The following is a 12,618-nucleotide window of genomic DNA, read 5'->3' as shown; positions in this document are numbered from 1 at the left end:
TCACCCCGTTTTTTTTAAAGCCCATTTTAGGTACAGTGAGTAATTTAAGATCACAAGATCTTAATGATGGAGAGGAGTTATTAGAATCAATTCTATATTTACTGTAGAGATCATGTGTAAACATAAAAATGCCAGACATTTCATTGTAATATTACCAGTAAATTCAACCCGGGCTCATTGTGGAAACGTAGCCCCGCGGACGTTTCTGCGGACCGCGATTTACATCCCGGGAGGTACGTATTCGAGCGGTTTTTGTTTTCGCGGATCTGCGAGAGGCCGCTGTGCGCGCTTTTTCGCGTCTCGGGCGCCTCTCGGGAGCGCGCACTGTTCGCGCCCGCGCCGTTCTTGCGTGAAAAGCCGCCGGATTGGCCGACTCGGCCGCCCTCCTCCTCCTTCCCTAAATCCGAGCGATGCTTCGCAAAAGCCGTCCAGAAAACATAAAAAAGCCCTCGTCTTCGATTTCGACCGCGTTTTCGGATCCCGCCGGGTTCTCGCCCTTATTTTTCGGATTCCGTTTTTTGTCTTACCTGATTTCCGGAACCTGCTGTTCCCCGGACTCGATCCCAGTCGTCGTCCACCGCGGCCGGCTCCTCCTCCTCCGGGGCCTCCGCTCCGCCGACGCAACGCTGTGAGCTAAGCGGACAAACTGATTGCATCGGGAAAGCCCTCCACTCGGAGGCGAGCCGTCGGCCGGCGAGCGCGAAGAGGAGGGGCGGAGTGTTCGCTCGAAAAAAACTAAACGCGGCCTTGCGTACCTCCGGCCACGTAAATCGCGGTCTCCAGAAACGTCCGCGGGGCTACGTTTCCAGAATGAGCTTGGGTTGAGTAAATTGCTGGAATTCTGAGCAATGCATTGCTGGTCCTCACTAGGTAGCTATATATATATATATATATATGGAGAGCTTTTAAACTAATGATATTGTAAGAAAGATTATTCAAATATATTGGTAAAATAGAGGCAATTAATAAAATGTTAAAAGTGGTAAAAGTTTGAGATGGATTGTTGGTTATTGGACGTGTGTCTGCTCAATTTTGGTTACTTTGCAAGGCAAGGGAAGATTATTTATATTGCACATTTCATACACAATGGTAATTCACAGTGCCTTACTTAAACATAAAATAAAATCAACAAAAATAAAAATTATTAAAAACATTCAAATGAGGTTGCCATTTTCTTACCCTTGGAAAAACTGACTTATGACTTGCGTCAGAAATCTGATGATTTCTGGCATGTCTGGAATACTCTATGGGAGTTTTTGGAGAATGTATCTCGAATTTTATTAAATTTTAATTTAATTTTTATTTTTTTTATTAATTTTACCCTTTACAAAAGACTTGAATTATTAGCCGATGGACAATTATATAATAGATTGCTATATTATTGTATATGATGGCATGAGACCCTATACCACTGTTCTGTCATTGTAAATCTTTAAATAAAAAATAAAAAAATCTGAAACAAACAAACAAAAAAACATTAAAATGTATTAAAACAAGGATAAAGGAAAATTAAGACCTGCTAAAATGATTAAATCAAACTTTAGTACAGACTCAAAATCCAATTCAAAAACAAAAGGGAAAAAAAGAATAAGAAACATCTTCCATAACCTACGAAAAACAGAACAACAAGACAAACAACACAACATTTCTTTAATATTTCATTTCCCCACTGTGTTGTGTTTTGTGTAGATCTTGTCTGCGCTGGAGAGAGACGAACAGTCCCGCCGGCAGAGACTGAGGGCTAAACTGGAGCAGGTGATCGACACCATGGCTTTACCCAGCTGATCTCAATGTGTGTGTGAGTGTGTGTGTGTGCGCGCTTTTACACGGACAAAACCACAACGCTGAATGTTGAATTTTGCATTGTTTTTGGATGACTTGTTGTTGAGTGCGGTGGACGTTTTCATACAACGCGGACAAAAAGACGCTCTTTGCTGTTTTAAAGATACACTGAGGATGCTTTGGACCTCTTATGAAGTCATGTGACCGAGCCAATGAACGCGGCAGCGGATTAAAAGGACACTCGAATCGTGTTTACTATGTTTTATGATTTTGTACAAATGTAATCCGCTCTCTCTGCCACTTGTGTTTCTGCCGAATTTTGCACAGAATCAACGAGCAACTGCCTCCATCTCATGAACACACGTCTCCGGTCGGACAACGTAAGCTTTTATCCTGTACGTACAGTAGTGTTGACGAAGGTGAATTTACACAAAATGACAAAAAGAAGGAAAAAAAATGATAAAAATGCGAATAAAAATATTGTCCTGTGCCATGTTTTATTTGAATGTCGTTTAATGCAAGGTTTGTGAAGTAGGAATGTTATGGGATTAAAAAAAAAACTTGATGACAGGAGAATTAAGTTAAATTTAGACTGATCTGTTCATCTAAAGCACAGGTGTCAAACTCAATTTCTGGAGGACGGCAGCTCTGCACAGTTTTGCTCCAACCCTAATCAAACACACCTGATACAAATAATCAAGACTATAGAGACTATTACTGTTCGGCAGGTGTGAGTTGGAGCTAAACTGTGCAGAGCTGTGGCCCTCCAGGAACTGAGTTTGAGACCACTGATCTAAAGCAAAGCTGGTAACACTTTACAATACGGTTGTGTTAGTTACTATCAGTTAATACATTTACTAACATAAACAAGCAATGAACAACATCTTTATTACAGCATGTGTTTTATGTTAGTCATTATAAAGTGTTTTGTTATTATAAAGTCATTACAGAGTGTTTTGTTAGTCATTATTTTGTCAAAATAAAGTCGTTCATGTTGACTAACGATGTATTAACCAATGATAACAACATGAATTTGGATTTTAATTATTCTTTAGTACAGTGTTTCTCGACCACGTTCCTGGAGGAGCACCAGCACTGCATGTTTTGGATGTCTCCTTTGTCTGTCACACTCATTACAGCTCTTTCTGGCTTTGCTAATGAGCTGATGATCTGATTCAGGGCTGGCACGCCTCTAGGAACGTAGTTGAGAAACGCTGCATTAATAAATGCGCAATTCTTATTAATAAATGGTGTTGAAGTATTGTTCTTAATTAGTTGATGTTAGTAAATACATTAAATCTTATTGTAAAGTTTGACTGCAAGACTTTATTAGTAACCCTTTACAATAGGGGATAATTAGTTAATGTATTTACTAACATGAACAATACGTTTACAGCATTTCTCCAATAATAGTTAATCATTCATTAAAGTAAAATAAAAGAAAGTTTTGCAAACAAAAAATAAAGTGTTGAGCAAAAAATATTAATAATATTTTCAAGAATTTGAAAATGAATTTATGAAAAATAAAAATGAAATTTGCAAACAAAAAAAGAACTGCAAATAAAAATCCAGCAGTGCAAAACATTTTTAAAAATATTTGCAAGTAAAAAACAAATTTTTTTAATAGCATTGCCTTTTCGGGGTTATAGATCCGGCATGTTACCCATGCATGGAGAGGTGCTGCGCACGAAAGTGGAGAGCTAGGGGAGGGGGTTGGGGTGGGGGGACTGGTGTGGTGGATGGCGGAGGGGTGTTGTGAACAATAGTGAGCGGACGGGACAGAAGGGCGGTTGATCAGGGGGATATGTAAAATGAAGTGCCGGATCCGCCGTGTTCCGGCACAAATTAAGCCCTGCTTTTGAGTTTGCGATGCTGTTTATACTTTGCTCTTCACGTTTCTGCGTGTTTCACTTTGTGGCCCTGCTTTGACGAGGGGGCGGAGTCAAGGGGACCTGGGCAATTACAGCAGGCCCAGACCTGCCTCCATTTAAACTACGTCGTCACCTGGAAACACAGTATCACTGAGGTGGTCTTACAGTCCTGTAAGTCCGGAAATTGCTGGATGGGTTTTATAAAGGCAATGCTATAAAAAGAATTTGCATATATATATATATATATATATATATATATATATATATATATATATATATATATATATATATATGTGTGTGTGTGTGTGTGTGTGTGTGTGTGTGTGTGTGTGTGTGTGTGTGTATATGTGTGTGTATATATGTATATATATATATATATATATGTGTGTGTGTGTGTGTGTGTGTGTGTGTGTATATATATATATACAGTTTTTTTATTGCAAATACTTTAGTTTTGTTTGTTGTTTTGCACTGCTTGATTTTTATTTGCAGTTTTTTTGTTGTCTCAAAACTTTTCCTTTTGCAGTTCTTTATTTTTATTAGCAAAATGTATTTGTATTTCTCAATTTGTTTTCAAATTGCGATGTTTGGAGATTTGCATCTATTTATTTATTTTTTGCTCGATACTTTATTTTTAGTTTGAAAAACCTTTTGCAAGTATATGTAGCCCTGGATTGACTCCATACTAAAGCATTACTTTATGCACTGAGTCAAGAACTAACAACAGATTTTTCATTAACTAATGTTCATAATTTTAATAAATACTGTAATCGATGCGTTGTTTATGTTAGTAAATATGTAAGCCATCACAATTCAGCATAGGAAGCAATTCTCACTATCAAATAGTGGCTTATTATCTGACTTTTATTAAGATAGTGGCTGTTTATTAATATTTATAAAGTACATGTAATGCATGACCTTATTTACATCCCATCTACTACTCTAATAACTATAAATAAGCAGCAAATCGAGAGTTTAATGAGCTGAAAGTCATAGCTAATGGTTAGTAGATAGCGAGAATTAACCCTGAAATAAAGTGTGAGCACATTAACTGTGTCCTACATGTCCTGTATTTTAGATAATGTATTTTGCTCGTCTTAAAAATGCTTCTTGATTTAAAAATGTTTGAAATTTGGACTAGAAACTACAGAAATTTAAGTTAAAAAATATTCTATCCACGACCATATAATCAGTAATTAATATTAATCTGTAGATAAATAAATAGTTACGCTAGTGTGACTGTGTCAAGCATCAAATTAAGAGTTCAGTGAGCTCAAAGTCACAGATAATTGTTAGTTGATAGTGAGAATTAACTTCAAAATCAAGTGTGACCACATTAACTACATGATCCGTATTGTAAAGTGTTACATCTTTACTTACTTTTCAGGATAGACTCTTTGATTTTATATCCAAAAAAGCCTCTCTTTTCTATCATACACGTGAGCTCAGATCATAAACACTCCAGCAGGTTCATCTTCCGGAAAAATCACTACGCTTACAGAGACGGAGCTGAAGTAAATGAGCGGGAGTGAATTGTTCGGGGTGCATGAGTCAGTGTTTTTTACTTGGTGTGTCGATATGGAGGGAGGAAACGCTCGTTCATCAGTTCTGCGTGATCAGAAAAGAGAAACGGGGTTTGTCTTTAATGAGCAGAACTGATTGATTAAGACAGATCAATCACTCTGCTTTCATTGAACACTTTAAGAGAGCCGTTTCCACAGTCTCCTCTTGAAGCTCTCGAGTGAATATTTCAGTGTTTGGGGCTTTATAAAGTGGCAATGATTGAAGTATTCTAGTGCTTCATTTTTTAGCCAAGTGTTTGCGTGCTTAAAGAGTACGTTCTCAAACTTTTGGTCCAGTTTCTCATATCAGATTCAACCTAAAGACTAGGACTGGGTGATTCAATTAATCAGTAACACTTTGCAATAAGGTTATATTAGTTGATGTTCATCTATTAACCTGAACTAACAATGAACAATACATTTATTACAGTATTTGCTCATGTTAGTTAATGAAAATACAGTCGTTGTTAGTTTATGTAAATTCACAGTGCATTAATTAATATTAACAAGCATTCATTTGAATTTTATTAATGCATGTTAATAATAATAATGTTAATAATAATAATGTTGAACTATTGTAAATGCTGTATTGTTCATAATTAGTTCATGTTAGTAAATGCATTAAATAATTAAAAATTAAGTGAAGTGTTAACAATTAATCATTAAAATGAAAAGTCAAACACAACATGCGCATCTTGTTAGGGAAGCACAGTTGTGTGGTCAGTAGTAAATCTCCTCCAGGGGGCGCTCTTGTGCAAAAACTGTAAACACCAATGACGAAGAAACCTAAAAATCCCTTTCATCATCCAAGAAATGTGTTTCTTTGTAGTTTTTGATCTTGTTTCTAGTCCAAAAATTTACAAACTCTTAAGTAAGGATGCTTTTTCGAGATGAGCTAAACATATCATCTTGTTTTAAGAAATAATAGCTCAGAATGAAGTGAGTTTTCCCTAAAACAAGCTAAATAATCTGCCAATGGGGTAAGCAAAATAGTCAAATGCCAAAATTATTTAGCTTACCCCTAAACACTAAAGAACGTTGTGTTATTTATTTAACCCGATGGTTGAGTTAAACACATGTGGTGCTTTTTTGGGTTATTTTTAACCTTTATTAGGTTATTTATTAATAACTTATCTGGTTAAGTTAAATATTTGGTGCTTTGTTGGGTTATTTATTGCAACTCAACTAGTTAAGTTAAAATTTTAAATTTAATCAGTCAACTGATTTATCTGACACAGAACAGCTGCATTAATATGTGTGCCTAATGTTGTTTTTGCGTTAATAAGTTAAGCTCTAGCGCAATAATGTTGTTTTTTTTATTGAATGACCTGTCCGTGTCGTGTTTTTTTTTATATCCGTTTCACCAGCACTCTTAGTTATTGATGATACAAACACATGCTTCATAGCCAATATACAATTGAAGTCAGAATTATTAGCCCCCCTGAATTATTAGACCGCTTGTTTATTTTTCCCCAATAATTTTGTCCCTAAAATGGTGTTTAAAAAATTAAAAACTGCTTTAATTCTTGCCGAAATAAAACAAATAAGACTTTCTCCTGAAGAAAAAATATTATCAGACATACTGTGAAAATTTCCTTCCTCTGGTAAACATCATTGGGGAAATATAAAAAAAATTTGAAGGGGGCTAATAATTCTGACTTCAACTGTATATTGAATGGATAAAACTCTTTCTCTACCTTACATGTTCATCTCTACAGTTTGTTAGTTTTTTGAAGAAATGATAGACATTGGGATATTCGGCCGTCATTCTCACCTTCAGAACCTTGCGGAGACATTTATTTATTTACACAGCCATAATTATAGAATTAATAGTAATTGTAGTAATACTGGAATGTAAAAAATAAAATTTAATCAAAATTACCCAATGCATTGGGTTAAAAATAAACAAGGTGTTATAATAATCTACAGTTGGGTTATATGTTGGGGTATTTTTAACCCAACTATTTTAACAGAGTTGTTTGAAGGAAAAACTCACTTCATTAATTCTGAAAACAAGACAATATTATTTGCCAGTCTAAAAAAAAAATAATGCTGATTTAAGAATTCTTACATATTTGGACTAAAAACAAGAGTTTTTTTTTTTTTTGCAGTGCAAATCACTTTCTGATGCCAACCATGTATTATGAAATTAATCAGTAGTTAATTAAATAGTTACACTAATGTAACTACGTCACCTGAAAATAGTGTAACCTTACCCAATATCAGAACACAGTCATCTTTATTTTAGCACTGAATGTTTAATCTTGGGTTCATTTGATAGACATTAAGCACAGATCGGCATAACCTTCATGCTGTAACCTTATGCTGTCACTTGCATCAATCAAACAGCATCCGATCTTTACCAATTGAGGTTGTGTTGGTGTGTTTGCTGCAGTGGGACTTTATTATTTGTCTTTACATGCTTTAAAATGAGTTCAAAACATCTCAGGATCTTCCTCCCGCTCTTGGGTTGGTCTCATTTTGTTGGTTTCGCCACTAAAGAGCTGCTGGACTCAATGGTGATGCTCTGAACAAGTGAGCTTCTTCCCAGGGACTTTCAATGTTTACACCCAAATCTCAAAACACATGTAAAAAAAAAGTCACAGTTTATTTATTCCTCTTTGGATCCTGTTGTTGTGTTTGCTAGATCGAAATGTGTCTAAATGGCTCTCCTTTCATATGCTCCTGTAATCGCCGCTGTTTGTGAATCTGTAACTCCAGGTCTCTATGAAGGTCCAGCTTTTCGATGACATGCAATAATAATGCGGCGCAGATGCAGAAGCTCCCGGTCTAACCTCATCCCTTTGCTTGGTTTCTTTACAGTCATTTCTGGAAAAGTAAATAATGAAGTGTCTGTGCTTCAGGTATAAAAAAAAGAGATGGTTTGTGTTGAGGAAAACTGAAATAACAAAGACTTTTGAACAGTTGTGATTCAGGACTCGGACTGTCATCTGTATCTATTCATGTGTAAATAGGTTTTGTTTTGTTTTTGCAGATTTACTACTTGTAAATGTACAGACATCATGGAGAGAATAAACATGTTTTTGCAAACCTTTCTTGTGGATTTCTTTCTGTCTTTGTTATGCTAAATACAGTTAATACAGTAAAGGTTTGCTTTAAAGTCTTTTGAGCTGTAAATAATTCCCTTACTCTCAAAACAATAGTGCTAATAATATATAATAATAATAATAATAATAATAAGATAATAATAATAATATTTTAATTGAAAATGATTCTAATAGGAACTAATATGGGAAATACGCTTCACTCAAGAAATAAATGTGCTAGAGCTTTATACCAAAAATGTTGCGTCCCAAATGGCACACTGTGCACTTATGCACTTTCACACTTAACAGCATGGTATATGTTTGTAGTATCGTCCCAAATGAAACACTAGTATTTTTTTTTCTAAGCGAAAGTTCAAACCGTTTCCCAGATGATGTTTGACGGCTGGCCATTAATAAGTGAAATAAATGACCAAACTACCAAATAATACCTGCCATGAGAATCCCCGCATTGACCATCAGGAAGCACTATAATCACTCTCGTAGGAGAATTTTGCTCTCACAATCCAAAATAAAAGAGTAATCCAATATGAGCATCCAATAGCCCCGCCCCTTCCGCTATGAGAGCAAAGCTGCGGTCGTTGAGCGTGTAAAGTGTCCAGCATTCCACTTCATTTTTTCTAGTTTAATAAGTGCATCAAAAGTGCACTTATTATTGTTAGAATAAAAACGCACTATTTATACTACAAAATAGCTTAGAGTAGTTCTTAAGTATGTGATATGAGACGCACCATTTATTAGAAGAGGGGTATACGCCTCCATTTCCTGGACATTATGGGCTCTATTTATTAACAATCTAGGCACAAAGTCTAAAGCGTATGGTGCAAAAGCATTAAGGAGCATGTCTGAATCCATTTTTGGCATTTTAAGGATGGAAAAATACGCTCTGCGCCCCGGCGCATGGTCTAACAGGGCTGTGCTTGTTCTCTTAATGAGTGTGTATGTCTCTGTGTGTGTTTTGAGCATAACCTGCTTTAACCAATCAAAGTATCATCTCTCAATCCCTTTAAGAGTCAGTTGCTTCACACCATGGTGCATTTGCCATTTACATAGCGGACTTTGTAAAGACTTCACTAGCGAGAAAACAGTTAAACAGAGTATCTGCAGCGTGAGGATAAAGAACGAGCCTCTTATTTCGAGAGGATCACGTGCTTATGGTTGACATGGCTGACCCTGCATTAGCTAACGTATGATTCACCAATTCCATAACCAAAGCATCTTACCTTACTCATCTTCATCCTGAAGAATCCCTCCTTTCTCCCCCTCACCTCCTTTTTCCTCCATAGGGCAGCATGGTGGCCCAGTAACTGTTGCCTCGCAGCAAGAATGTCTCCGGTTCAGGTCTTAACCCCACCAGTCGACATTTCTGTGCGGAGTTCATGTCTCCCCGTGCTCGTGTGGGTTTTCCTCGGGTTCTCTGGTTTCCTCCAACAGTTCAAACATGAGACATAAGTAAATTGATTAAACCAAATTAGCAACATAGACCAATTTCACCAGCAGCATTTGCTTATTCTCGAGATACCTGAGCTCAAACTCCCCTCTCGCAGTGCAAATGGGAGAGAGCCCCACGCTCGAGGATCTTATGAGCTCAGGGCTTTCCCCCAGGGCAGGGTGCCAAACAAGCTTTATAATCAATCATCAGCTAAGTGTCAACTATTAAAACAAATTAAATTGAGTAATGTTCAACTTTGTTTAATTTTCACTCTAATAAATTGTTTGCAAGCACTTACCTTCAAAAAAAAAAAAAAACAACAACAAAAAAGTTAATCCAATGAATCATTTTTTCATTGCCATTCTCCCCAGGTTGACATTCTTGATGCCAAATCACACATCGGCTCCACCGCGAGCGACTCTGAGGGAGTTTTTTTCTCTCTCTCCACATGCAGGCTTCAGGTGAAGGAGAACAGGTGCTGCTGGAGCCCACAGCGGGTCTGTTTCCATCACTCACCTGTGATCTCCTCACCTGAGCAGCACAATCCCGCTGGAGGACACGCTCAAATCTCCCTAATTAACAGAGCTCGCTTTTCACACGTACACACACCCACACAGCGCCAGAAATAATTACATCTAGAAGCTTGCTGAATTTTAAGGACTGAAAAACACAACGCCGCCACTGACGTCAGCTTAATTAGGAAGCTTTTCTGGGTGTTTATTTCAAAACTTTCCTGCACAGTATTATGAACTCAGCAGCCTTTAAAGAAATAGTTCATCTAAAAATACACTGTCATGTTTATTCGCCATCTCATCGCGCCAAACCTCTCCAAGAGTCTTTTTCATTATGGAGACTGAGGCTGTAGAACCTAAAATAGTAAATAATATAAGTGAAAAAATTAGTAATGAAAGAGACTTATGGCCAGGACAGACCCAGAATCTGTGGACTGTTTTTTGCTATTACTGCACAGAATTTTGTACAATATCTGTGAATTTATGCAGAATGATTTTGAGAGTAACTAACACATTTAATAATAATAACTTGTAGTTAAGGTTTACAATGCAAATCCATTTAAATCCACTTGCTTGATAAACAAAGCAAGTCTCTCGTATAATATACGTCTACTAAAAGACAGAAAATATCACTGCACAAACTGTTGTACACTGAAAAATGTTGCATGCAGAACTGTTGCAAACAATTTATTTGTGTTAATTTAAACAAACTAATTAAATTAAAAAAATGTTCAACTTAATTTGTTTGTTTAAATTCAGCACAAATAAATTGTTTACAACCACTTAACGTAAAAAAAATAAGAGTAAATCCAAGGAATCGTCTTCGAATAGTTTTTTTCAGTGTACATAAAGCATATACAAATTTGCATAATATCACTTAAATTAAAATAGAAAATAAATATATTTACACACATTTAAGTAAATTAATTGAATGATGGGCTTAAAATTCTGCAAAAATCTCAGTATTTTATTTTATTTTTTATTTTTTTGAGTGTGCAGATTCTGTGTGGCCCTATTTATGGGTTCCACTTCATCCGGTCCAACTTTATAGACATTAACTAGGTGCATATATACATATAATTGCTTATGCACAAAACAAGAATAAACAAATGCTAAAAAGACAAATATAACCAGATAAAAGGAAATATGATTAAAAAGAATATATAGAAATAAATATATGTTGAAAGCCAAACTAATAAACTATCTGTGAAATTTTTATTCTTTGTAAAAGATTTTCCCCATTTTTTTGTATTTCCTATAATATTTTTTTCTTCTGGATAATGTCCCATTTCTTTTACTTTAGCTGAAATAAAAGCAGTTTAATACATACTGTGTGTATATATGTATATAGTATATAAGTTGAAGACAGAATTATAAGCCCCCCCTGTTTATTTTTCCCCCCAATTTCTGTTTAACGGAGAGCAGATTTCTTCAACACATTTCTAATCCTTATAGTGTTAATACCTCATCTCTAACAAAGACAGTAAATAATATTAGACTAGATATTCTTCAAGACACTTCTATACAGCTTAAAGTGACATTTAAAGGCTTAACTAGGTCAATTAGGTTAACTAGGCAGGTGATAGGGTAATTAGGCAAGATATTGTATAACGATGGTTTATTCTGTAGACTGTTTATTATGTGGACGAAAAATTAAATCTAGCTTAAAGGGGATAATAATTTTGACCTTAAAATGGTTTTTAAAAAATGTAAAACTGTTTTTATTCTAGCCAAAATAAAACAATTAAGACTTTCGGGAAATATATATATATATATATATACATACACACACACACATACACACACACACATATATATATATATATACACACACACACATATATATATATATATACACACACATATATATATATATATATATATATATATATATATATATATATATATATATATATATATATATGTGTGTGTGTGTGTGTGTGCGTGTGTGCGTGTGTGCGTGCCCATCTTAAGAAACTATTTGGCTACAGGACAAACCACTGTTTTCCACTGGCTTGTCTAATTACCCTAATTAACTTAATTGAGCCTTTAAATTGTAGATTAAGCTGTATAATGTTACCAAATAATCAAATATTATGTTCTGTCATCATAATAAAGACAAATGAAAATTAGTATTTACAAATTAGTTATTAAAACTGTTATGCTTTATTTTATACCATTAATAAACTGCACCTGCGGAATATTTTTAAAATAATTAAAGGCTAATCAACTGTATGTATCCCAAGTGTAAAAGTGTACCTTTTTACAATATATAAAATTTTATAATATTTACAATATTTTAGTATACCCACACTCAAAAAAAAAAAAAAATAAATAAATAAATAAAATAAATAAATAAAAAAGACTTATTTGAGCAATTCTTGAGCTTTTTTA

The 12,618-nt window shown here is 35.2% G+C and overlaps 1 protein-coding gene across 3 annotated transcripts in view; it reads left to right on the top strand.

Moving 5' to 3' along the window:
* The window catches only part of plxna1b (plexin A1b), a 744,633-nt gene extending 741,853 nt beyond the window's left edge, over positions 1-2,780 (top strand). For 2 of the 3 annotated variants that reach the window (XM_087255665.1, XM_087255664.1), the window contains one exon: positions 1,690-2,780. In XM_087255665.1, the coding sequence (XP_087111791.1) occupies positions 1,690-1,785 (96 nt within the window). In that variant the 3' untranslated portion in view covers positions 1,786-2,780. The remainder of the gene's footprint in view (positions 1-1,689) is intronic. The other variant, NM_001110010.1, reaches the window with a different exon arrangement.
* The last annotated feature ends 9,838 nt before the right edge of the window (positions 2,781-12,618 follow it).

The sequence above is a fragment of the Danio rerio genome, chromosome 6 (assembly GCF_052040795.2).
Source record: "Danio rerio strain M-AB ecotype USA chromosome 6, GRCz13ab, whole genome shotgun sequence".
In the NCBI taxonomy this organism is placed as follows: domain Eukaryota; kingdom Metazoa; phylum Chordata; class Actinopteri; order Cypriniformes; family Danionidae; genus Danio; species Danio rerio.
The sequence above is the reverse complement of the archived record's forward strand: the minus strand, read 5'-3'. Positions and strand labels throughout refer to the sequence as shown.